We start from the raw sequence: 27,643 nt of genomic DNA, 5'->3' as shown, positions 1-27,643 counted from the left end.
TGAAGGCAGACACTTACGTGACTGAGTTACTCAGGGGCCCCGGAGTGGGCATTTCTTAAATATGTTTTGAATAATTGTAAAACAACAGTTCTAATAATTTTGATAACTAAAGTATAAGGCAGATAATGTTAGACTACATTAGGCAGAGACATTCTGTTGGGTGATTGGTCAATAGGACAACAGTTCTAGACGGCAAAGCAGAATATTCAGGGGTAAATTTGATAAAATGCAAGCAGTAAGTCGAATTTTTCTTTTCTTGTGTAGGGATTCTTAAGTAATAGTAGTAGTAGTATATGTAGCAGTATATTGTATTGATTAAAGAACAGAAGAAAAGTGCGGCTTTGTAAAATCAAAGTAAATCTGCACTTTGTAACTTTGTGTACCAAGAGGCATCTGGGTATCAATGTCCTTGCCTGTCAAATGAGTGTATTTTATTGCACCTTTGAGGTTCTTCCTTTTCTCTCTCTAACCAGTATTATTCTAAAGTGCATTATCTCTGCAAATATAATTAATTATGTACACTAAGTATCTTAAAAAGTAATAGTGGGTAAAATATACAATGATATCATTTCCCATGTCCGTTAACCACACTTATAGACATTAAAAAAAGTTTTTAAAAATCTGCAAAGATGACTACAATACGCAAGGTAGCTGCTGTAATTTGTAATAGAGGAATGATGGTACTATTAATTTTTAATATGTTTAACGATATTAGCAGGTTACGGTGCATAATGAAATTCAAATAGCAGAATGAAAAGTGGAGTAGGCAGTGTAAAAGATGCTTTATTGATGTTGTTAATACTATGTCTCTTCTGTAAGTAAGATATCACTTTTTGGCTCCACCAACCCACTGTTTTTTACACTAACGTTGCTCAGAATCTCTAAAAGAAAATAAGTGTTGCTGGGCATTTGGAGGATATTTTTTTCAAGGCTACTGAGCATCATATTACTTATGACATGAATAGAAAAAATAAATATTATATTCTTAGAAATAAATTTATCATAGCAATATTTATAACTATAATTTGGAGGGGGGTTAAATAATTTTTATTTTCCACCGGACCTTTATGTAGAGAAAATGAAACAAATCACCAAGGCAATGAATGGTTTACCTGAGTGGCCCTGTCTTCATAGACAAAGCTGTTAATTTATGCAGGTGTGTAGTTCTGTCCAATCTCATGGCGGAAGCAGCACACCCATTCATTCATTCTATTTATTTAGCAACTATTTATTTATTGAGTGCCCAGTGCTTACCTGACATATTGATAGGTCCAGGGATACAATGAATAGTCTTTTCGTCTAATGGAGAAAACAGCTGATTATAGAAATAACAGTAACATGTAACAAAGGAATGAACGTAGAATATTATGGCCATGAGCAGGGGGGTATCTGAAGAATCTGGTGGGCATAGATACAGGATAGGCAAGGGCTTTATCAGGAAAGAGTTTTCTGGGGAAGTGACAATTAAGCTGAGAGGTACAATGGAGAGCACAATGGGGATGGGAAAAGTGTTTTAAGCAAAGTCCTAGATGTAATAGATAGATAGATGATAGATACACAGATAATGAAGTGAGGGAAGAGAGAGACAAAAAAGAAGAGGGAGAAAAGAGAGAATGGTACTTTTAAGGGAAGAAAAGTCAGTGTAGCTGGGATCTAGGGGATTCAAAGTGAGTAGCAAGATCCAAAGTGTGCAAATAGGTAGGGACCCAGTTAGAAGTATCCAGAAGTTGAGATGTTTTCTTAAATAGGATTTTCCCTTTATCATCAACAATGATCCTAAACCCTCATTTGCTTTGACTTCCACACAGTTTGTTTCTCTGGTAATTGAGCTTTCCCATTCTATTTTCTCCACATTGCCCTTTGCCCATCCTTATACCTATTTAGTAAAAATAGTGACTTTACATTTCACTAGCAGAGTGACCTTCTCCGGACTGTGTTTTTCTCTTCCATGAATTGGAAATTTCTCACAGTCTTGTTTTGAGGGTTCAGTGAGGTGATAAATATAACACGCTTAACATATTGCCTGTAGGGGTGGGTGTGCTGCTTTTTTATTGGCGTCTACAGTCTCCTTCTTCCTATAGTTCCTTGGTGCTCTTTTCATATTTATCCTGCCAGTGACTCTGATTTTGATACCTGTCATTCCAACCAAGTGTCTGCAAGGTGACAGGCCACTGTATAGAGACTCCACATACTGGAGCAGGGAGGGGACTTAATGGACCAGGGAAAAATCTACTCAGTGTCAGAGAGAGGAAGAAATACAGTTGAAAGTGGGGAAAATTTAATACAATCTGGCCTTTTTATGTAGGAAAGTAAGAAAACCAGTCAGTGTGAAGAGATTCCATGGCTCTATTAGTAACCTGGGATTAACCATTTTAATAATGGGAAACACTTTGACATATTTATTCCACTAAAATAATAGCTTAACTTTCCTTTCTTAAGTATTCTATGTAGCTGCCAGAATGATTGATCTAATACCTATGTTCAATGGGATAGCCCTGCTGTAGCATCCTACTGAACTCAAGATGAGTAGTTGTCTAAGTTCTTTCCTTAGTATATAATTCTCTTTTGACCTAGCACCTGAATTCCTTTCCTGTTTTATCTTCCATCATTCTGCCTTGAGTTTTATAGTCTAAGAATCTTAAAAATGCATGGACCAGATCATACTTATGTCTATGCTACCTTCTATGACCTTCCTTAAACTAATGGACACATTGGTCTTTCTGGTCTCCCTCTATTCCTCGGAAGTATCAGCCATACTCCTGTTTTGGAGACTACCACTCACTACTCCTCTGTCTAGATGGCTCTGTCCATCTATCTAAATCTTACCTGTCTTCCAGATCTGACTATACATGCCACACCCTTTTGTAAAATCCCCAGTTAGATTGTATACTCATGGCATTATCTCATATTATTCCATATTTCTGTCACAATTCATAATTCTATACTGATTTGTATGATTATTTTTTCAGTGTCTCCCTTTTGATGAGACAGAGCTCCATGAGAAAAGAAACATCTATTTTTTCTCATTTTTGTGTATATAATGTCTGGGACATTTTCTAGCACCCTGAAGGAACTTGATGAATTTAATTAACTCATTCAGTTTCAGACAGCCCAGCAAAGTAAAATCCTCCATATCTTAAAGATTTGGCATAATCACACAGCTGAGCAGCTTCATAGTGGGGATTCGAATCCAGATCTTCATGATTCTAATATCCATACTTCTGTCCAGTATCATTATCCCGTAGTTGAATCACTTCAGGTTATTATTTAATTAAAACATACTCTTGATATTATATTTTGGATTTTATTCCTTCTCTACCTAAACACCTAATTAAATAAAAATAATGCATTCACATAATGGTTAATTTAAAATTACTCAGAATTAGTTACAGTTTGTAGTGTTTTGGACATGTAGCCATAGCCTGTGAAAGTAAACTTACAGAATGAAATAAAATTTTTATTTTATGAATCACACCAGACATTTTGTTAATACATTTGTTAATACACGTAAATGGCCTTCTCTGCCAAACCTGATTACCAGGGTATTATTCACAACATTAGTCCTTTCTTGACACTGAGGAAAGCCACATGTGCTGTGAAGAATGAGGAGTCTGAGAGGATTGTCCTTTGGAAGACCTTTAGATAAATCTTATTTTATCAGACAAATGTGGGTTTGCAAAGGAAACAAGTACAAATCAAATTTTGCAAATCAAATAATATTGAAACACATTTATTGTGCTCAAATTAGAAACAAACCACACAACTCTTTATAAATTAAAAAAAAAGAATTCATCACTTCTCTTTATTTTGTGCCCCTTGTTTAATATGCATATTTGTAGATAAGATTTTCTTAAAGGAGATTACCATAATTACAGTTGCTTGAGAAACCCATCTCATATATGTCTCACCAAAGGCAATTTGGGAGTGTGTATTGGACCAAGGTTGAGAAAGTGAAGTCATAGACTTGGGTTTGCCATTTATTATATTAGTAATCTTAGTCAATTCAGTTTACCTTTACTGAGGCTTTTTTTCTCTATAGTTTATGTTGGTAATACTACTGGTTTATCTATATTTCCTTCACGGGATTATTGTACACAATCAAATGAGTTTATATATTTGAAAAATGCAAAATTCTTTGTACGTGGAAAGGATGACTATTACTTTTGAAAGGAGGAGATCTTAGAGTCAACTGGGATCTTTTATTACTAATAACATTACTACTGTATGATGGAGAAAATGAGAGCTGTGTTCATATATGTATTAGAACTCATTTAGTGACTTTGGCAAATTGACCAGACATGTCCGCGGTGTCTCAGAGAAGTGAGTATTGGGCAGGTGGACAGCTGTTGGTATCCACCACTGAATTTGGCTTAGAGTGACAGCATAGCATAGTGGAAGCACAGCCTTTGGAGTCAGACAGATCCTTGCTTTACCACTTATTAGTTCTGTTGTCAGGAATAAATTACCTAATTTGCCTAAATATCAGTTTCCATATTTATGAAATGAAGTAACAATAAGCACTTCAAAGGGTCGTTATGAGGATTAAATGCAATATTCATTACCTCCACAAATATTTACCGAGTACATACTGTATGTCAGGTAGTATTGTAAGCAGGGCAGATACAACAGTGACTAAAATGAACAAGGTCCCTGGTCTCATAGAACTTACATTATAGAGCAAGGAGATTGGCCATTAATGGGCACACAATCAGCATAATTATAGATAATGATAACAGCTATAATTTAAAAGGCAGAAAAATGTAATGTAGAAAAATGGATGAATGTACAAAGGGACAAGGGCTACTCTAGATAGACAGGGATGTCCTCTCTGAAAAAAGTTCTGGGCACTTGAAAGGACCAGCTTTATGAAGATCTTGGGGAAGAGCATTCCAGACAAAGGGAGCAGCTAGTACAAATATACACATAGGGTTTAGTATAGCAATCGTAGGTAACATATGGTTGCTAAATAGCTTGTGTATGTTTTTACTCCTTCTCATCTTCCTTTTCTGTTATCTCTTTTTTGAGGAATCTGACATTTAAGGATAAGGTTCATAGTAAAATCTCAATTCAATTAATCAGTTACTACTCTAGTAGCAAATTTTGTGGTGTAGTCATGGTGATGGGAATTTCCCAGGTTCATAGGTATTTACTGGTGAGAGAAAGAGACCAACCTGACTATTTCCCAGGTTCATAGGTATTTACTGGTGAGAGAAAGAGACCAAATGTGTTAACCTTTTCTTCCAGTGTGCATTCAAAATTAATACCAGATTTAAAATCCTTTGAAAAGAGCCCTCTCTCCAAATTCCTCTATTCTAAACATCTACCCACACATATCCATTTCTTTGTATGTAAGTAATTCAATTCTTGAACTAACCTTTCAGGGGACAACAAGTTTTGTGAAAAATTGGTTTGACAGTAAATGAAAAAATTCTTTGAAATTTAGAATTTTATTTACCTGTTAAGTAAACTTAAGTCAAAAGTTCCAGGAAAACATCCATTCTCTGGAGCCCTCTGAGCAGAAATCATTCTCCTACTCGGTTCTCTGCTCAGTGGGTATTATGTCATTATCTCAGTTGTTATGAAGAGTGGGAGTTGATCTGGATTCTTACTTGTCCCTAAATCCCAGTGTGTCCTAATTCTTACTCATTCTTCTTACTTTGTCCATTCTCCTACCCTTTATACATTTTCCATACTGCTGAGACCTTCCTTAAAAAATATACATGCAGATACGTATATTTATATATGTGTGTATATACTGTATGTATTTACATAAACGTGTGTGTGTATGTGTGTATACTTCATATGTATGCTGTAACTCTTGTTAAAACCCTTTAGGGGTTTCCTGTCTCCTACTGTCCCATTATTCAAAGTGTGATCTATTGATCAGTTGCAGTGGCATCCCTTCAGAGCTTGTTGGAATGCAGAATTTCAAACCCAATGGGCGAACTACTGAGTCAGAACCTGCATTTTAGTAAGCTTTCTAGTTCAGTTTGCACATTAAGGGTTCAGAAGCATTGGCCTGCAGGATGAAGTTTGCATGGCCCTCTGTGTTTGGACCCCTGCCTTACTTTTATAGCTCAGGTTCCACCATCTTTCATTTCCTAATGTGAACAATAGTCACTTTGTTTCATATTATTTGTCTCACATTATTTGTTTCCCCAAATAACCTGAGTTTCTTTCTCCCATTTCTACATGCTTTACTTTATGCCTAGAATGCCTCCAACTCTAGGCTGATGCTTACCTGATATGACTCTTTCTGACCTCTAAGACTCAGCTTAAATGCACTTTCCTACATAAGGGCCTTCCTTGATTACTTTCCTTGCAGATGTAGCCAGCCACTCTCCATGTCTTCAGTTCAATGTCTGTATCTGTGTGATAGCCATTATCTAGTTGTACCATTAATTTTTTTTAAAGATTTTATTTATTTGCCAGAGATAGAGAGAGAGAGAGTACACACAAGCAGGCAGAGAGGCAGGCAGCGGCAGCGAGAGAAGCAGGCTCCCCGCCGAGCAAGGAGCCCGATGTGGGACTCGATCCCAGAACCTTGGAATCATGACCTGAGCCGAAGGCAGCAGCTCAACCAACTGAGCTACCCAGGTGTCCCTGTACCATTAATTTTTACATGTGTCTGCCTCTTGCTAGAATGTGAACTCTGAAGATGGGGGTGGGAGGAGTACTTACTTGTATTGATAACCAACCACTTATGGTGCTGGAAGGTACACCATAAGTGTTGACTGATTTTTTCATTTAACAGACATTTGATAGGTTGTTGAATAAGTGTCAGAGAACGACGTGCTTCCTTCCTGCAACTTACACACACTCGTACATGTATATGTCTATACACACACCTATCTCTATGTATACATACACAGGTGTATATAAGGTAAACCTTACAGTGCATACATACAATATATACATGCATACATGTAAAAGATACCTTTGTATTGTGCTGCATAGACTATTCAGCTGACAGGCAGTCACTTGGTGAACTTAATTGGTGAATGGCTGCTGGGCCAAAAATGACACTTGAAATATCATTTTAATATAAGAGAAATGGGCTAAAAGAGATGAAAGTCCCCACCACATACCAAGAAAAATGGTAACTGGATCACATCTATGATAAACCAACTCTAAAGATCATCATTTAAACTTCTAAAATCCAAGTATAAAAATATAAGTCAGTAGCCTAGTTTTATTAAACAAAAGCTAAAGCAGTCAGATCAGGTTTTTAGATGGAGAAGAGAATGCCAACTCATGTCCATTTAACTTCACAGAGACTTTATATATAGATACTTAATCTTGTTTTGGGGAAAAGTATTTGACTTTATAGCATGTATATATTTACCATAATTATATTGCAAAGGTATAGCAATTTTTTAATATACAGTGTATTTTTATAATACTATATATTTTTACTATAAAAACATTAAAATTTGCCTGAAAGCTATACAATAGAAAGTTCTAAAAAATGACTTTATAGTCCCAAATTGTTAGGCCATGAGAGAATTGAAGAATTAAAGAATTGAAAGAGATTTTTCTTTTTCTTTTTTCTCCCAAATCAGGATGCATTATGTTGTACTCAGCTTTCAGGATGCAAACTTGTATAGGAAATGAATGTGAGTTCATAGCAATTCTGCTATTTGTTTTTGGTTTTATTTTATTTATTTATTTTTTACATTGCTTTGCATTTTGGAGAACAAAGTGTATCAGTTTCATTGACTGGTTTTACCCCAAGTAACCTCTAAAAGGAAACAAAAAAACTATAAGAATTATTACTTGGAATTTGTCCAACTAACCACAGATAATACCAGCACTATGTGAGAGTGTCCCAAATGGATGTTATGGTATTCTGTGGCTAAGATCTGAGTTAAAAATTTTAGGCATTTTCAAATATTTCCTGAAAATTAACCTGAGACACCTAGACAGAATACGTCAAAATAATCAAATATGCCAATTTTCCAGGTAGCAATATAGTCAGCAATAGAGATTCTCCTTGAAGATCACTTACTCACGTTAAAAAAAAAGAATACCCAAAAATTAAATCTTAAGGTATGAATTTATTTATTTATTTAATATTAGATATATAATATTATATATAATATATTACAAATATATATATTTATTTATTATCCACACTAGCAAGAATTTTGGTTGTTGCATAAAACATTGTTCAAAAAGTGTTAATTAAAAAACCTTACTCTTAAAAAAAACTTACTCTTTTATGTTATATGTGTTATCTTTTATATTTTTACACAGAGATTTATTAAGGTCATGCTATATTTATGCTATTCCACAATAACATAAATTATTTATTTTCTAATATGATTTTAATTAGAATATGTGAAGAAGAGTTTCATTCTTGCTGATAAAAAGTTTTTCAGAATCATTTGCTAAAGACACCAGAAATAAAACCATATATTTTTAGCAAAACAAATCCTTCCTCTCTGTCCTTTGTTATAAATCTCCTAGGATTTCAAGCTACAGTGCTTTCCTGCTAGTCCTTTAAAATAAAACTGTCCTTAAGTAATACACATGTAATTTACTCAGCCATCTGAAGTTCTATTTAAGTCGAGGACAGGTCTAATTGCTAGTTCTTCCTGGCTGACTACTTGATGTTGGCTATGTCACCTGATCTACAAAAGCCTGCAAATTCTTGATTAACATTCATCCAAAAATATATACTCATAGGTGTCAGGAAGACAAGGCACATACAAAAATAATATCAATCAACCCCCTTTACTTTGTGTTAAGTTTTGCCAGAATTTTAATTATCTGAGAAAAAATTCCCATCAGAGAGAACTGTATGCCTTTAAAATGATGGCATTCCATGTGTATTTTTCAGAAAACGCTGTCTGACGTATATGCATTTTTTGAAACTTGAGAAGATTATAAGAACAAATTGATATGAATTGCATATTTAATAGGTTGTAATTATGTCTTATCAAAAGCTCAACTTTTTTAATCCTTTATTCTTTGGAAATATGGTAATTGTCCCCTTTCCCATGTAGTTAATTATAAATTTCAGGAAGAATTAAGTAGGCTAAAACTCTTCACTTTTTTTTCTTTGTCTCTATGGTAGCAGTGAGAATAGAAATGAATTGCTTTGATCTTGTTTCTGAATGGTCTTTCTTTCCTCAAAATATGGACCTTATTTTGTGGACTTGAAATTTTAGATATTTTTTATTAGCTAATAATTCAAGGAATGTATTTTTTTAATTTTTTATTTTTATAAACATATATTTTTAATGTATTTTTATAGATGAACTTAAAAATGTGTCAGAAAGAAAAATGCAGTTTATTTTAGAAATCACAGACTTTGTTTCCATAAGAATTTGTAGTTTAAAATAGATAAGATCTGCCAATGAAGAATATTCTTTGATTGCAGTAGTATATAACATCCAAAGCTTGTTTCTTGCAAGGAGAAAGGCACAACTATAGTCCATTCTTCTTGTCTTGTCTTGTTATGTCAGTAGGATGCAGAGACAACATGTAAATCTTGATGATATTTAAAGTATTTTGCAAGACCACATTTTAAAATCTTGTATTTAGAGGCTTATTCTATTGTATCTAACTTCACATAGCAATAATTCAGTTTCCAAAGAATTCCAGAGTTTCGCAAAGTATTAGGACATACTGCCACAAAATGTTAAAATACCATAATATATTTTTTTAGAAATATTTACAGGCCAGTGACTTCAAGTAATGTGATCCCAGACTACTTAGTCAATTCTGTCTCCCAAATTCAGTTATCTTAAAACTGCAGTATTTCAAATATTCTTTTCAACTTAGATTTAAAACTTACCTTTAAAATTCCCCATGTTTGCTAAGTACTTTCTTGTGCTTTTTCTCATTTATTTTTCATAGTGAATTTGTGAGACAAATAATATTACTTCATGTGCAAAGGTGAGAAAATAGGCTTGGAAGAGCTAATTAATCCCTGATTAATGAGATAAATATTAATATTTACATAATATAATATAAATATATTTATCTTAATACTGTTAGAATATGTACTAGACCCTGGGCTAAATATAGGACATATATTATCTTATATAATCCTTATAATAATCCTTTAAACTGGTATTTCTCTCTCCAGTTTATAGATGAGAAAACCACAACTCACAGAGACTAAGAAACTTACCTAAAGTTCCAGATCCAGAAAGTAAATAACTCTGGCATTCTAACCCAGTTCTAGTGGATTCCTCATAGTGTTAAACAGCCTTCTCAACAACCTTGCAGGGTTAATGTGATAAAATAATGAACTAACAATATATGTCAAATGTCTGGCATCTAATAGGTGCTCCATAAATATGATTTCATTATACAATCAAGAAAATGCCTTCTGAATGTAAATCCTGGGGCCCTATCTCCATTGATACCATGCAATGTCAAGTTACAATAGTAACAGCAGCTCTCGTGTATAATATATCTTTAAATGTCACCAACCTGAGAATTCAGAGCTCATCTCACTCATCAGAGTTAATTAATCCAGGTAACCAGATGGTTACAATATTATTTTAACCTAGAGTGTTTAATTCTTTTATGTCCTACCTAACCACTGATCACACCTTTGCTAACCTGGGCAAATGCTTGTCTGGAGTCACAAGGGAGTTTGGAAAGCATGAATGTGACTCAGCGCCGCCATCGCTGCCCACTAAAAAAACCCTCATTCTCAGCATTCTGTAGAGAATGGGTCAGCAGCATTTTCATTTCCAGAGGAGGCAAATGCATGACTCCCCAGCAGGGCTTCAGTCTTAGTAAGGACTTCCTCGGAAACAAATTAGGCCAACTTATTTTAAACATCTTTGAAACAAGCAAATAAAAAGAAGCAAGTAGAAAGAGAAGCCCAGGAAGGGATGAAGTCAGGTATTGAAGGATTATGAGGAATTACGTCCAAAACTGAATGAAAAGGTTAACAGTAATCATGAATATGTTTTGCTTCTGTAATTGATACATTGAAGAAAAAAGACTTATGGGATGTAATGATAGATGCCACTTTAGTGGTACCCTATTTTTTGCCCAATACTCCTTAGTATTATTAGTGTCAGAAATCCCTACCCTGTTCTCTAGATGAAAACTCAGGTGATCCCATGACTTCCCATAAATTTCCAGTTATTTGCAGGGAATTAAAAGTCCTACAATCGGGACGCCTGGGTGGCTCAGTTGGTTAAGCAGCTGCCTTCGGCTCAGGTCATGATCCCAGGGTCCTGGGATCGAGTCCCACATGGGGCTCTTTGCTCGGCAGGGAGCCTGACTGCTTCTCCCTCTGCCTCTGCCTGCCTCTCTGTCTGCCTGTGCTCACTCGCTCTCTCTCCCTCTGTCTCTGACAAATAAATAAAATCTTAAAAATAAAAAAAAGAAAGTCCTACGATCACTTAATATCACAATACAGATTCAGTTTAGTAGTGAAAATTTTCCAGTTCCAAATATTAATCATAACTCTGAACCCTTCTCCAGATATAAGATTTTTATTTTCCCTATGATGGGATCTTCAGATAAGACAGGGGGCTTTCCTTCTCCATTTGCTAGTTGGTTATTCTTCTTTCCAGTTTTGGAGCATGAGAGGGAAGTAAAATAAGAAAGCAGAAAGTTCTTATTGGATTGGAATTATCATAGTTTTTTGCTCTCTGAAACTGACATGGAATATAATAATAATTAGATAATAATAACGAATACAGAGATAATAGCTAGCACTTACATAGTGATGATAGTGTAGAGGGATAGTTCTAAGTGCTTTATATGTAGTAATTCCTTTCATCTTCGTAACTGAGGCAAAGGGAGGTTAAGCAACTTGCCCAGTGTCACCTAGCTAGTAAATGGTGGATCTGGGATTTTAACCCAGGCAGTCTGGTTCCAGACTCTGTCTCTTCTGAGCACTGTTGTGGATCTTGGGGAGTTTTCCCTTCTGGGCCTCTCTGACTAAATCTTCTGTAATGTGGATGATGTATTTCTTTAGAACCTAGGTTTTCCAGCAGTGAACCTACATAAAGGGTTGTGGAAGGCATCACAGTGGCTCCAAGATGGGGTTTTTTTTTTTGCTTGACAAACTCTGAAAGTGCAGGCTGGCCCAAATGAAGCACTTCTCCTGAGGCAATGACCAATTTGCCACGTTCTCTCACTCGTTAAATTTTTCAGGTGAGAGATAGATCCCAGGATATAGGCCTCCCAAATTCAAGGAAGTTATATCAAGGTCTAGGTGTATGCCCATTGAAGCCTCATTCAGTAATTTAACAGAAAAATGAGATTTTACCCCCCTCAACTCCTCTGCAAATAAATACCTTTATAAATGTCCAAACACATAACCCTCCTATAACTTCATTATAGATAAGGGTTCAGAGACCTGAAAGTAGTTCTTGGTAATTTCCTTTGAAATTATAGCTCCTTCTTTGGAATCTCATTTTTGTCATGTCTTGATGTTTAAGACAAGACTACCAATGTAACATTTTGTGCCTATACTACTGTGCCTGGCAAAATTTGATTTTCTCCTTTTCTTTAACAACTTACTCCAAAATTACACATTTTTTCTTATGCCAAGTCAGGAAAATAACTGGATGAAAACTTTATTTGCTCAAATAAATTATTTATACGTATGTGTCTATATAAACATTTATGTATGTATGTATATACACACCTTATTTGTTTTTTGTTTCTGTATATGTGTTTTTTGTATCTATATTTATATATCTATGAAGTTGTTGATTTGGATGCATACTGAAAGTTTTGTATTTTTTTTTTTTTCAAATTTTTTTGGAAATTTCCTTAACTCTCGATGTGCTGGAGCATATAATGAACTAGAAGTCAGAAAACGTGTTTTCTAATCATTTTAAAAAGAAGAACAAATTTTTAAGTATTAATGTTTATAATAATTATTACTGGAAATATAATTATTCATCACATTTATAAAGTACCTTACAGTTTGCAGCCCATTTGCACAAAAATTATTACTTGTCATTTTATTTCAGCTGAGCAAAAACCACTTAGTTTTACCATTTGAACATCATGTTTTCATGTCTGTTTCCTCACCTGTCAAACACCTGAGAGTTTCAAAAAGATGAGAAAGGCATCTCAAGTACTTTTCTGTAGACTTAACTCAGGAGAGCCTCCTGTGGATTTTTTTTTAACAAGATTTATTTATTTGAGAGAGAGAGAGAGAGAGCAGAAGCAGAGGTAAGGGGCAGAGGGAGAAGCAGACTCCCTGCTGAGCAGGGAGGCCCATGCAGGACTGACTCCATCCTGATTCTGGGATCATGATTGAGCTGAAGGCAGATGCTTAACCGATTGAGCCACCCAGGTGACCTGAGCCTCTTGTGTTTTGTATAGGACCAGGAATGGATGTGCCAAGGTCTGTCTTGATGTCTACTCCTTCTTAAGACTTATTTCCCCTTGGGGTGCCTGGGTGGCTCAGTAGGTTAAGCCGCTGCCTTAGGCTCAGGTCATGGTCCCCCTGGGATCGAGTCCCGTATCGGGCTCTCTGCTCAGCAGGGAGCCTGCTTCCCTCTCTCTCTCTCTCTCTGCCTGCCTCTCTGTCTACTTGTGATCTCTGTCTGTCAAATAAACAAATAAAATCTTTAAAAAAAAAAAAAAAAAGACCTATTTCCCGTACAACCTGTTGTTCATGCATTCCCTGTGAAGTAGAGATAAATGAGAAGAAGGCAGATGTCAGCTGTCTGTGTAGCATAGAACAATTCTTTCCCCTCAGTCCTAGGTTTCTGAGACCCAGAACCAAGGAGCTTTCTGACCAAGTCCTAGAATTCCTTAATTCAACTGTAGATGATAGATACATGGTACACCTTTACCTCAAAGGCCGTCTACTCATCCTTTCCCTTCTAAAAGCTTTACTGGAAACTGAAGTATTTCCTCTGTTAAGCCCTTCCTTATTTAGAGTTCAGTACTCTTACCCGTGTCCTAAATTTCTCTGTGCGATTTTTCTTAACCCTTTCTCATCCTTTATTCCCGCCCCCTAAATGAGTGAGGTAGATCTTTTTGATTGGCCCATGTCATGTTTTATTTATATCATCTCAATTAATTGCCTTATAATTGCATGATTACGAGGTCATTGTCTTCCTTAGACTCAGAACTTCTTTTAGACAGAGACTGAGTCATGGTATATCCTTATTCCTAATACAGTAGCTGGCACATACTAATTTATCAGTGAATGTTGACCAACTACATGAATGGATGAATGCTCATATAACCATGTTTTTTTAAAAGATTTATTTATTTATTTTAGAAAGAAAGAGAGCATGAGGATGAGCAGGAGCAGGGGAAGTGGAAGAGGGAGAAAGTGAAAGAGAAGCAGACTCCCTGCTGAGCACAGAGCCAATGCAGGGCTCAGTCTCACAACCCTGAGATCATAACCCCAGCTGAAATGAAGAATTGGACACTTAACTGACTGAGCCACCAGGCAGCCCTTTAACCCTGTTTTAAATGTAACATGCTATAGTGTATCTCCTAAAAGTTTGGGAGCTTCTTGAAGAAAGAATAATTGTTTAAATTTTTATGCCTCTAAATTTTATATCTCCCTATATAACTAGCATGGTATCTTCCACATAATACATATTCAGTAAATGAGTGGTTGGATAAAGGAATGAATATGTGTACAGTATTATCATAAGACAATTCTCCACCCAGGAAAAAACCCTGTGATTACAAGAATCATTTTACTATGACTATTACAATAGAACCTTTCAGCTTGTTCTCTGCTTTTAGAGGAGCATGCTGTTTTGAATGAAACATTTAGGTCAAAATTTTGTTTGGATGAATCAGTTCTCACCCTGCCATACACAAACTTGTTTGGAGGATTAAATGACTAAACCTCTACATAAATACTTTGTAAACTCCAAAGCACTCTAACAGACACAAGCTGCTGATATTCAAAAAAAATCCTCTCTTTTTCTAGAGATGGGATTCATTGGGTAGAAAATCTTTAGAGTTTTCTTTGCCAAGTGTTTGTCACTACTCAAAGCCTCTGTAGTTACATATTACACAATCAGTTTGAAGTGTAATTGTCCAGCATATCTGGCTCATTTGCTCAGGATAATCCAGAATGAAATATGTCAAGATATTATAGTCAGAAAAAGACAACCAAGGAACATAAGAGACTTGGAGACATCAACCTGTCTAAACAGCATAGTATTTTAAGAAGACCAAAACCCATTGATAGCTTTGTCTCTTGAGAGAACATGTTTTCCAAGGTTAGCATTGCAAATGCTAAATCCTAATCAAGTCACATACAGACAATCTGTAGGTATGAATATCCAGGGTAGATGGATGGGAGAGAAGGGGAAGGAAAGCTCTGTCTCTGGGTTAATTTGTTACCAACTTTTATCTTAAAATCTTGCTTGGCCCTTTAGGGAATTCTAATGTTCCCTCTTGATTTATAGGCTAAGAATTACCTGAAAGGTAGGTTAAAAGAGCACTTTCCTCTAGTATTAGTTCTCTTTCTAAATGGCCTTGTAACGGGTGTGGATCTTCCAGTTAGGTGATAACCCTAAACTCTTCTGAACACATTAAATGTTAGAAACAATATTGAAAAAGGAGGATGAAAACTTACAGGGAAAAAGGAAGAATTTTAACCCCTTTACATTACCTACTGTGGCAAATCCCTTGACCCCTGTTAGATTTTCTTCTTTCAAAGTAGAAGGAAGGTTTAAGTAAAACCAAAGGTTAGGGTTTTCAATAACTACACTTGAGTTGAAAGCTCTTGTGAGATCATCTCTACTGGCAGTTCTCAACCTTTGTTATAACTCAAACTCAGAGGAATAACTATATCTTATGGTAACAGTAGATCAGAATGATGGTGGTTTTCAAATGGACGGTACACTCCTTTGGAAGACAGAACATATTAAATTCTTGGGAGGAATGTGAGGTCTGGAAAAGATTCATGGGTGAATGACATTTCCTCTCCCCACATTGAGTTGTGGATCTAATAAAAACCCTCTTATTTTATACATGAGAAAAGTGAGGTTTAAAGTTTTAAAGTAACTTTCCCAAAGTTTCACAGATGGATTAATGGAAACACTACTGAAATCCAAGATCCAAAATTTATATTCTGGTCTTATTTTTTACTCATCACACACTAAGCATAATGATTTAAGTCCCTGTAGCCTCTGTCTTCAGTAGGCCTTTTAATGTGTCTGCCCCTGTATAGTCATATTGTTAATCTGCTTGATTAAAACACTAAGAGGGAGGGGAGCCTGGGAGGCTCAGTCGTTAAGCGTCTGTCTTCAGCTCAAGTCGTGGTCCCAGGGTCCTGGGATTGAGCCCCACATCGGGCTCCCTGCTCAGTGGGAAGCCTTCTCCCTCTCCCACACTTCTTGCTTGTATTCCCTCTCTTGCTGTCTCTCAAATAAATAAGTAAAATCTTTTAAAAAATAAAATAAAATACTAATGGGAAAGTCTTCGTATCCAAAACTCAGGTAGTAATGGAGTAAGAGAGACTTACTCAGATTTCCATCTTTCTTTACTACATGTTTCATCCCTGGAAGTTCAGATACTCCTTATTTTAGCTCCCTCACACTTTATGAGAACTTATATTCCTCCACCCAAGCATAGCTCAATTATTATTTAGCCTTTGCCATGTGCTCCATAAAAATAAACACTATCTAGATATGAAATAAGCTTACTAGTATTACTACTACTAATAATAACAATAATCAATTATTACAAAGGAGACATTCCTCACTGTTAACATTGTTTGATATGAATTCTCATGATTGGGAATAAGAATAACTAGCTTTTTTGGTCCAAGTTTTGATTTAAATTCTAGCTAGTTAACATATAGTGTAATATTGATTTTAAGAGTAGAATTTAGTGATTCGTCATTTACATACAACACCCAGTGGTCATCATAACAAGTGTCCTTCTTAATACCCATAACCCATTTAGCCCATCCCCTACTACCTCTCTCCATCAACCCTCAGTCTGTTCTCTATCATAATAATAACTAGCATTTTAATTTTTAAATTTTTTAAAGATTTTATTTATTTAGTTGACACAGGGAGAGAGCACATGCAGAGGGAGCTGCAGAAGGAGAGGAAGAAGCAGGCTCTCCCCTGAGCAGGGAGCCTGCTGGATCCTAGGACCCTGAGGTCATAACCCAAGCCAAAGGCAGCTGCTTAACCGACTGAGCCACCCACGTGCCCTAACTAGTATTTTAATAATATTTTCAAATTTCAAAAAGCTTAAGCTCATATGTAGATAAATTATATTTATTTATCTGGCTTCGGCTATCAGAAAAGGAAGATAAGATTGTCCTGTTACTTTGCGTGTTCTATTAACACCCTTGCAGGCTGTGGTTATGATTTGGGGTGAATTTATATGTATCATCTAATAATATTTGTATGAATAAGGTGAGACACTAACACTGTTTCACAGATGTGACTACCAAGACTCAGACCAGCTTATTACAGCAAGTGCATGGTTGAGCTTAGCTTGAAATTGTGATCATCTGACGTCAGTTGAGTGTACCTTATGTACCCTATTGGTACTATATGTCATATTTTGATTTAAACAAGAACAATGAGCATGGGGATTGATGGCCTAAGTGTATTTTTATGGTGACTTCATCAATAATCACTCAAACAGCACTTTAGAGTTTAGTGATGTCTTAAAAATAGATTACCTAAATAAAGTTTGTTCTAAAAAGCTTATAAATCACAAAAAATAATTCTTAGTGTAAGTACTGAGCTCAATATTTTATTCCAGTTAGGTCAGAAATGTTAGGATCATTGCTAACATGAAAACATATTAGCTGATAACATGTCTAAAGGCCCATTAAAATATATTAGCTGATAACATGTCTTAAGGCCCATTAAACAGAGAGAAAATGAAAAATACCAGAGGCAGCTTCTCATACAGGAAACATGTAGGGACACCAGAGCCAGTCAGCTTCTTGCTGCAATACCAGCAAGGCTGTTTTCTTGTAGGGTAGCTTTTAGGCAAGTTGCTTAGCCTCTCTGAGCCTCAGTTTACTCCCTTGTAGAATGGGTTCAATAATACTGCTATCTATACTTGTTGTGGTGACTAGTGATAAAATAATGGATCTAGAACAATCTTCAGCATATTTAGTAGCTCAATAAATCACAGCTAGGTTTTTTAATGACTACTGGTAACATTATTATTAGTCTGTTTATATTATAATTGAGTGTAGAATAAAATAAATAAAAGGTAAAAGATATGTTATTTGAATCACCTTCTCCCCTTTTTTAACACTAATCTGTTCTCATTATTACAGGGATGGAGGTGTATTGTTAGTGAAAGTGAAGCACTTCATTTTTTCTAAAAAGCCGATTAGAAATAATTTATAAGAGTTATAATGAAAGAATAGGTTAGCTAGAGATAAATTTCTTATGTAAGATGAAGTGCCTGGAAAATGGCTTACAGTGTCAAATCTTCATGTTCCATGTTTGATTTCTTTGCACCTCATTTTCTGTTGTGACAAGAAAGACCTCTAAGATCTGTTCTGTAATGACTGTACATTCTGGGGTTCTATGAAATGCTCTAGAGGGAATTATCACTAGCTCATAATCAAGAAGGGGAGACAGGTAAACAAGTTTGTCTGTACCTTGACTAAAGTGATTTTGCATGGGTAGAGTGTGTATCAGTTTTGTCTGGAAGCCCAAAGGAAAGAAGACCAGTTTTGCCTCTGGGTTAGGAGGGTTCTCAGATGGGTCCGGTGGGGGCCTGAAAGGCCACTTGCTGAGGAAAAGCTTAGTGACCAAAGTCCAGTCCTTAGAGTAATAGGAAAAGCAAAGGATGATTTCTTATGCCCTAATAAGAGTAGAAATTACATACCTAGTTTTCTGCAGCACTGCACCAAAAAATCATTCTCAAAGCCTTCTCCTATACTTTCAAATAATGTAATAAACATATCGATGATGGATATGGCAGCTTGTATGTATTGCTGCACATAATATATAAGATATAACAATCACTTTTACTTATTTGCAGCAAAACCAAGGCAAATGCCCAGCCCAGAATTGTTCAGTGGAAGCCCCTGCTTGGATGCCTGTCCACCACTGTACTGTAAGTGTGATTAAAGGAGAATTATTTTTATATTTTGGAACAACCTTAGTGGAATGGGCTAGAATCCTTCCTGAGATTCTAGAAAGGTTTTTTTTTTTTTTTTTTTTTTTTTTTTTTTTTTTTTTTTTTTCCAGGAAGCTCTGTGTTGTAAGAAATATCTGTGATCAGGGATTTATGGTTTCTGTGTGTGTGTGTTTTGTTTTTTTGAGTCAGGGTAATTTGCCAAAGATTGATTTAAATGGATTATTGATGATTTAGATTTGGATGGACAGTCATTAAAATGAATATATTTGCACATGTATTTTTTCAGTAGCTGCATATTCAGCAATACTTGATTTTAGATGCTTTAGAGAAGGATGTTTTCTCTTCTGTCATTGTCGTGTTGTCTATTTAATAGTGATGAGTACACGGATTTAGAATTTTCGAGTCTTTCTGGTATAATAATGGTCTCTGCATTTGTGTGAAATCTTCTATCAGAGAATTTTCAAGTGCCTTAGAAACAAGCAGGTACTATGTCATTATCCCTGTGTTACCAGTGGGAGATTTAAATGCAAAGGGAGTAAGAATAGTGTATCAATTGTAGAGCTGGGAATAGATCCCAGACACCCTGACTCTTTTCATGAACTCATTCTACTACACTGTAAAGAAAAGTCAGTGAAGAAGTGGCTGATTTGTATGATATTCTCCCATACATGCTTTGCCTGATAGTTGGGACAATGGTTCCTTTGGGGAATGTGTGTGCTCTAACTGACAGTTTGCCTGTTATAAAATAATTTGTGTTTGTTGGAGACAAGGAATTTGAAAATTACTTTTCCGGCATTCCCCTCATTTGACCCACCGTGCAAGCCATGTAAAATGATATGCAGAGCTTCTTAAATACCATCATATATTGTTGCTATACAAGCTGCTAGAAGGTGAAGCTGGGCTATCATAGTGTGACTTAGGAGTGCTCTCTAATGCAGTAAGCCTGGGGGAGCCTACTTTTCATTCTGATTCCAAAGAGTATGAAGCCTCTTGTTTTTGTTTATCTATGGAAGGAGGAGAATGTGGGATCACTTACAATGAAGGAGAGATGGTGTAGCTAAATTTTGGAGGCATTCCTGCAGTGCTGAGGCAGCCCAGACTTGCTGGAGACTTGGAGAATAAAAATGTCACACTTGTGAGAGCAGATGGTCAGAGGGGTGTGCATGCTAAGGGACTCTGCTGATGCCAGAGAAAGGATGAGTTTTAATAATTCTGTTTCTTCATCAGTCACCCCTTCTACTGTATCCCTGGTGATATTATCTCATAATTACTGATTTGTAAGTCTATTTCAGCAGAGACTGGGTGCTATTCAGGGTCCCGGTGTACCTGTGCCTAGGTAAATCCCTGGTATGTGGTAGGTACTCTGTGAGAGCAAGTTCAATGAATGAGACTTCAATCTGTTGACTTCCTCTTTAGTAAGTTTTATTAAATTATCTCAGCTCTTAGATTTGTTGGTGAAGAGGAATAATTGTAGTATTTTACCTTCTTGGGTGGGTGGTTTCCATTTCTTACTTTCAAGGGTCATTTTACACTTTTCCTGCACAGAGTATGATTGAGAATGTGTTTTAAGGAATTTTGTTTCAACCTAAGCCAAATTTAGTGGTTTGATTCAGCTGTGTCAGGCGCTATGACTGTTGCTGGAAGTACGAAGGTAAATAAGATAGTATTCCCATTTTATCAAAGACAATCAATATATAACACTAGAGAGAATTTTTATTAGGGGACTCCTGGGTGGCTCAGTGGGTTAAGTGGCTGCCTTCAGCTCAGGTCATGATCCCAGGGTCCAGGGCTTGAGTCCTACATCGGGCTCCTTGCTCAACAGGGAGTCTGCTTCTCTCTCTGCCTCTGCCTGCCACTCTGCCTACTTGTGCTCTCTCTCTCACAAAAAAAATAAATAAAATCTAAAAAAAAAAAAAACAAACAAGAATTCTGATTAGTAGTGATCCTCTACTACACTGATAATTTCACACCCAAATAACAGAAATTTGACATTTTAGTTATTTTGTGCAATCTTACGGCAAGTAAATCCATTATTAGAATTATGTCTTTTGGATTATTAAAAATAATACATCTCTTATTCATACCTTAGAGTTGGACCCTGTAGGATCTAGAAATCCCAGATTAGGTCTTTTTGTTATAGGAAATTTGTGACTAAGTCGATGACTACATTTAAGACTCTTCCTGAAGAACACAAGTCAGAAATGCCAAATAGTCTGGTTCTCAATTCTGTGGTCAGGTGAGAACATCAGAAAGATGTTTCTTCTTTGTTTCTGCTGTGGAATTAAGAGCTGCTGGTTTCATAGATTTCCTTTGCCGTTTATTTAAAAGTAATTACATTTCCCAGTGGGGCAGACACTTTCCAGAGGAGTTGACAACTCATAATGATTCTGTTTTCTCTGTTAGTAACCCTGATCCACAAAGGTAGGCTTTCAAGGTCCATGTTTGGGCTATGTGAGTCTGTCCCTGGCCATGTCTGACTGATCTAGGGGTAAATATCTCATCTCACCTGGGCCATTTGGATTCTCTCTCCTGGGAATTTAGAATATGTACTAGAGAGATACCAAAATGATATTCAATAGTATTGAATCATACAAATGACAACATCTGTGAACCTCAGCTGCTGAAATCCTTAGGCCTGCTCTATACCTGTCCTTCTGAGATTCTGCTTACTCAAATCTCTCTTTGATTTTGTGAAAAGGTCCCAATAATCTGCTGGTCATCAGTAAGTTACACCCCCCCCCCAAGTTATTCTAGATTTTGTTTTTATTTTGTTTATTTGGGGAAGTGTAATTTAAAAAAACAAAAGATTTTTTTAATTAATTTTTTATTTTTTATAAACATATATTTTTATCCCCAGAGGTACAGGGGGATACCAGGTTTACAAAAGATTTTTATTTATTTATTTGACACAGGGAGGGAGATCACAAGTAAGCAGAGAGAGGGGGGGAAGCAGGCTTCCTGCTGAGCAATGAGCCTGATATGGGGCTCAATTCTAGGACTCTGAGGTCATGACCTGAGCCCAAGGCAGAGGCTTAACCCACTGAGCCACCCAGGCTCCTCTGTAATTTTTTTTTTATTTGCAATTAAAGAAGGAAAAATAAAAAACTCACCTTAATGAATACCCCTAGTCAGCAGCACTTACGAAGCTCCCAATAGCGTTTACATACTGAGTGGTAGACACACACAGGAAGAAATACTGAGAACACTGAGATTTTGAGAATTTTCAGAAGTTTATTTAATAATGGAAATAGTCTATTTCTATTTATTCCAAATATCTAATTACATACAACACTTCTGTACATAAAAAATGACCAAAGAATAATTTGGTAATGACTTACTCCACATTATAAAATTAGAAATATGAATAATTAACTATACAACTAGCATAAGCATATTTATAAAACAAAAATACATATAAAATGTGTAGTCTTTTTGGTATTAATTTCCATTTTCTCATCTCTCAGGAAATAGAAAAATCTTAGCCTACTGTGTTTAAAAGAATGTTTTGTCTGTCTCAAATCCTTCATTGACTGAAGCAAGTTATAAATAAATTAATGCGTACTTACATTGTTAGTAGACAGTCTGTTAGCTTTGTGCATTTTTAAGTTTACTTGATTGCTTCCTACATTTTTCTCCTGGATGTTCTATTATTGTTCCTTGGTGCTTTGCTCTGAAATGATTGTATCCTTATAATTGGGCTTTATTACTTTTTCCAAAAACGTCTCGGTCTTTGTGTGTGCATTTGCCCCAGGTTCATTTTAAGTGCGGAGCTTTTATCATTGGTTTTCTTAAGAATGCTTCTCTCTGCAAATTGCTCTGCAAATGCCTGTCACCAGCTCCATGTTGCCTTGAAAATGGCTTCTATTACTATTTGCTTAGTCTCTTCCTAGATGCTCTCTTTTTTTTGGCACTCCACACCTCTGTAACAATGGAACCAAGAGGTATTTTAAAGACTTTTCCTTTTAGCCAGAACTGACTTGCACAAATTAGGGTTCAAGATGAATAGAAATTTTACCTTCAGTAATTATACAGAAACATGGACATATTTATACTTTTTGAATAATCGTAAATAAAATATCTTCCCTAACAAAAAGCATGACAGTTTTATTTTTTAATTTCTCTCTCCTCGTATGGCTGCATTAAGGACTAGAATGATATCCTGCTTCACCTCTACGCTTTAAATTTAATTGGGTCATACAGTCAAATGAATATGAGCAGTGGTTACCTGAATCCCTGCCACTTACAAGCAAATGAAAGAGACCCATCGGTTCTGGGACTCAGGTGAAAACTGGCTGATCTCTAAATCTGGGGTGAACTAGGCTAAGAATTAGTTTCTGGTGCTTAGAAACTAAGAACCTTAGATTCGACCAACTGCAGGAGGCTTGAGTGGCTGCTACATTTCAAGGCCTAAATGTCCGGACCACTCAGTATGGTTATGGCTTATACACGGAATTGTTCACTTTCAGGAATGAAACTTAGTTATTGGGCATTACTTAGAAATGACTGTAATATGTGATTTTATCGTTTGGAATATGATATGTAAATACATATGGTTTGTCTACAATAATCACTTTGTTTCTCTGCATATTTGCATACTTTAAAAATAATGCAATGAGAGGAGTTTCCAAAATCCCTGCTGTTATAGAGATTATCATGAATATTGTTATACCTGTGTATCTCTCTTGTTATATAATATTCACCCATAAATAGATATGTGAAGTATTTTCAAAAATCATGTTAACATTTGCAAATTAGAACGCTGCATTCTGACTACATCAACTTTCATCTACTCATTTAAAAAGCATTTGCTGAGTACATTTTCTAAGTTATAAACCCTTGCATTCTTTAAGATAAAGCAGGAAACAATACATTTAAATAATCATTATGCTGGATAATACATGCTATAAAATGCTAAAACAAAATGCTATGAGGTGCCTGGGTGTCTCAGTTGGTTAAGTGTCTGACTTTTTTATTTCTGCTCAGGTCATGATCTTAGGGATATACAATTGAACCCTGTGTCAGGCTCTGTACTGAGCATGGAGTCTGCTTAAGATTCTCGCCTTCTCTTTCTACCCCTTCCTGCACTCAGACTCTCTCTCAAAAAAAGAAAAAGCTATGAATGTACAGAATGGAGATGGAGGTTTGCTTCAAGATGGATTTTGGAAGACAGGAAATGCAATATTTAGTAATAATTAAATATGCAAACTTTAAAACTGATTAAGATTTGTGTTAAAATACAAACTCTGCCACTTACTAGTCATGTGACCTCAGACATTTTACTTATCCTCTCTTGAATTTATACATGCAATAGGATATATTTTTAAATTTTTTATCTTTTATTAACATAAAACATTTTTATTAACATTAATAACAATATGTTATTAGCCCCAGGGGTACAGGTCTGTGAATCGTGAGGTTTACACACTTCACGGCACTCACCATAGCACATACCCTCCCCAATGTCCATAACCCAGCCACCTGCCCCCAACCCCCGCCCACCCCCCATTCTCCCCCCACCCTGTGGCAACCCTTCTTTTGTTTTGTGAGATTGAGTCTCTTATGGTTTGTCTCCCTCCCGCTCCCATCTGCAATAGGTTATTTTGAGATTTACATGTGATAATGCAAGAAAGTGTTAACATAGAACCTGGCATGTAGCCATTGCTTGGTGAGTGGTAAGAGAACAAAAAAGAAAAGGATAGGTCATCCCAGAAGGAAGTGAGTGGGGCAGGATGAATTGGTGAGGAACCAAAAAAAATAGGAAGTAACTAGTTGTTAATTTAGGGCTATTTATTTGAATTTATTTAGAAGGATCCTTTCTTTGGAAAAGGATTTAGGCCGGGACAGAGAAAAGTTCTAGGATTTAATAAACATCTTTTTTAAGACTCTGAAAGCAGAAATTCTGAAGCGTTTGAAAAGAAACATTTTGCTCTTTGACAGGCAGGAGCTGATGATGTAATATGACACTTCATATTAACAAGAGATGTTTATATTCTGAGTTACAAAGACCATTTTTGAAGAGTAGAGTTGGATACTCCTTTTAATTTAAATCATTTTAACATTTCCCTACCATGTCTCTCTAGATTATGAAAGCAATTTTTCTCTTCTATGGGAAATCAATAAAAACAGACATTCCCCAAAGAAACCAGAGGAGATGTTCATTTAAAGTGTTAATTATTTCAGTGTGTTCTCTCAGACTGCCTGACGTTACCAAGTCAGAATCAGTCACTCTAATTGAAGCCAGTTAATACAATGTGCATAAGAAATGTGCATATAGTAATCTAAACATTTTTCCTCCTGATTTTATAGCTCCTTCCCAATTTCTGTTTTTTTTTTTCTCCACAGTTCACTGTGTGACCTCATTTTGTATACAGCCCACATAAAACCCAGACCGTGGCACTCAGAGACATCCAACCAAGTCATAAAATAAATAATGTTGTATCTGCTCTCTGGGTGCTTCCAGAATTCCTATGAACACAGCACCCGCTGGGCTAACTCAGCTGGTGGGAAATCACACCCAGGATGGCTTTGATGAGTATTGTCTTTCCAAAGACCAGATACAATTTTTATTTTTTATAGCAAGGTTTTCATACCATCAGCAGTCCCCTTATAGAACAAAAAGTCAGGACATTATCAGATGATCACAGTTTTCAGAAAATTGTGGAAAATTGCAGAGTATAGGGCCTTAACTTGGTCTGCACTGGGATTAGAGTGCATCTGGCCATCTGGGTGGTAGCCATGGGGTTAGAAAAGAATCTAGAGGGCAAATTATTTTAGAAAAATCACAATGCACTTTAAGAAATGTGAACTCTGCAGAATGTACTTGATTCCAATTTTGCTGTAGTCAAGTGCTTTAAATCAAGGCAAGTATGAGGAAGATTAGATTGACACAATAGATACAGTCCTTTTTTCTCTCTCTTCTGGCCCTTATAGTACTTTGGATATATACTTGTTTCTAGAGTGTGTTGGGAAATGCAGTACTTATATCAGATAAATTTCTTACAGTGATTTCTGAAACATGTCCAGAAAGGAAGTCCATAGTATGGAGGGGTTGGATGGGCATTGCTTTATGGGAGAGATGAAAGGGCATTCCCAGTGAGCACCCATAAAATCTACACAGAGTACAGAACAGAAATCAGGCAAACAGGTACCCTGCATGATTTGGTCAAAGAAAAGAAGGTTGCAAGTCCTGAAGTGCTACCAAGATCTAAGAAGCTAAGTGGAAGAATAATAGGTAACGATCTGGGAACAACAGGCAGGCCCACAGGAAAAATGAAGTCAGCAAATTTTTTGTCCAGTGTTCCCAGTTTCCTCTTTTTCTGTACCTTTGAATATCTCCCAAGAATTCCAACTTTAACCAACTTGACTGATTCAGTGCCTTCACTTACCTCTTTCTGCCTTCTCTTTTTTGTTATACTATTATAAAAGGGATTGTTTTTTAATTTGATTTTGGGTTGGCCATTACTAGTGTATGGAAAGAAATACAGTCAGTTTTTGCTTAGTAATATTGTACCCTGAAATGTTGCTGTAACTATTAGTTATAAGAGCTTTTCAGTGAATTCCTTGGGATTTTCTATATACAAGATCATGCCATCTGCAAAAAGAGATAGTTTTACTTCTTCCTTTCCAATTTGGACTCCACTTATTTCATTTTCTTGCCCAACTGCCTTGGCTAGAGTATCCATTACACTATTTAGAGTTGGCAAGAACAGACATTCTTGACTTGTTTTTTGATTTTAGGGGAAAGTATTCTTGTTTCATCATTAAATAGGATGTTAGCTCTGTGTGTGTGTGTGTGTGTGTGTTTAATAGATGTCTTTTACCAGAATGGAGTTCCCTTCTATTTCTAGTCTTTTGAGGGCTTTTGTCATGAAAGGGGGAGTTTATGGGGCACCTGGTTCGCTCAGTGGGTTAAGCCCCTGCCTTCGGCTCAGGTCATGATCTCAGGGTCCTGGGATTGAGCCCAGCATAGGGCTCTCTGCTCAGCAGGGAGCCTGCTTCCCCCTCTCTCTCTGCCTCCTGCTCTGTCTACTTATGATCTCTCTCTTTCTCTGTCAAATAAATAAATAAATAAATAAAATCTTTAAAAAAAAATAAGAGGGAGATTTGTATGTTTTGATATTTGTTTTTAACATAGATCCATCACTTTAGAGCATAATACAAGTTTTAATCTGCTCTAAGAATATTTTCCCCTTCTATTGAGAACATTAAGCAGAACTTTTCTAGGATTCCTGAAAGCATAATCTCCCTCGTCATAATCCCCACCTGACTTTGCCAAAGGATAGCTCTTTGGTTTGACAGATGAGAAAACTGAAGCTCAGAGAAGTGTAATATCTTTTTTTACACCTCACATTCAGCACAGAGAAAAGCTAGGTGAGTCTTTCAGGTACCCAGTTTTTTCCCATTTATGGGATAATTCATTATCTCTCCTGAGCAAACTGATGCTCTTTGAGTTTGCTGTGGAAATTAATGAATTCAGGAGAGATTGGTATTTTATTAGCTGTGTGTTGTATCATACAAGATGTCATGAAGATTCTATGCATTGCAAAGCTGGGCAACTTTGCATTGTTGGACAACCATCTTGGCAGCCATAGTA

The 27,643-nt window shown here is 36.2% G+C and overlaps 1 protein-coding gene across 2 annotated transcripts in view; it reads left to right on the top strand.

The window, feature by feature from the left end:
- Positions 1-27,643, top strand: part of DLG2 (discs large MAGUK scaffold protein 2) — a 1,549,658-nt gene that overhangs the window by 3,709 nt on the left and 1,518,306 nt on the right. For both annotated transcript variants that reach the window (XM_059411961.1, XM_059411989.1), the window contains exon 2: positions 18,952-19,026. In XM_059411961.1, coding sequence (XP_059267944.1) covers positions 18,952-19,026 — 75 coding nt within the window. The remainder of the gene's footprint in view (positions 1-18,951; positions 19,027-27,643) is intronic.

Source organism: Mustela nigripes, chromosome 1 (assembly GCF_022355385.1).
Source record: "Mustela nigripes isolate SB6536 chromosome 1, MUSNIG.SB6536, whole genome shotgun sequence".
Lineage (NCBI taxonomy): Eukaryota > Metazoa > Chordata > Mammalia > Carnivora > Mustelidae > Mustela > Mustela nigripes.
The sequence above is the reverse complement of the archived record's forward strand: the minus strand, read 5'-3'. Positions and strand labels throughout refer to the sequence as shown.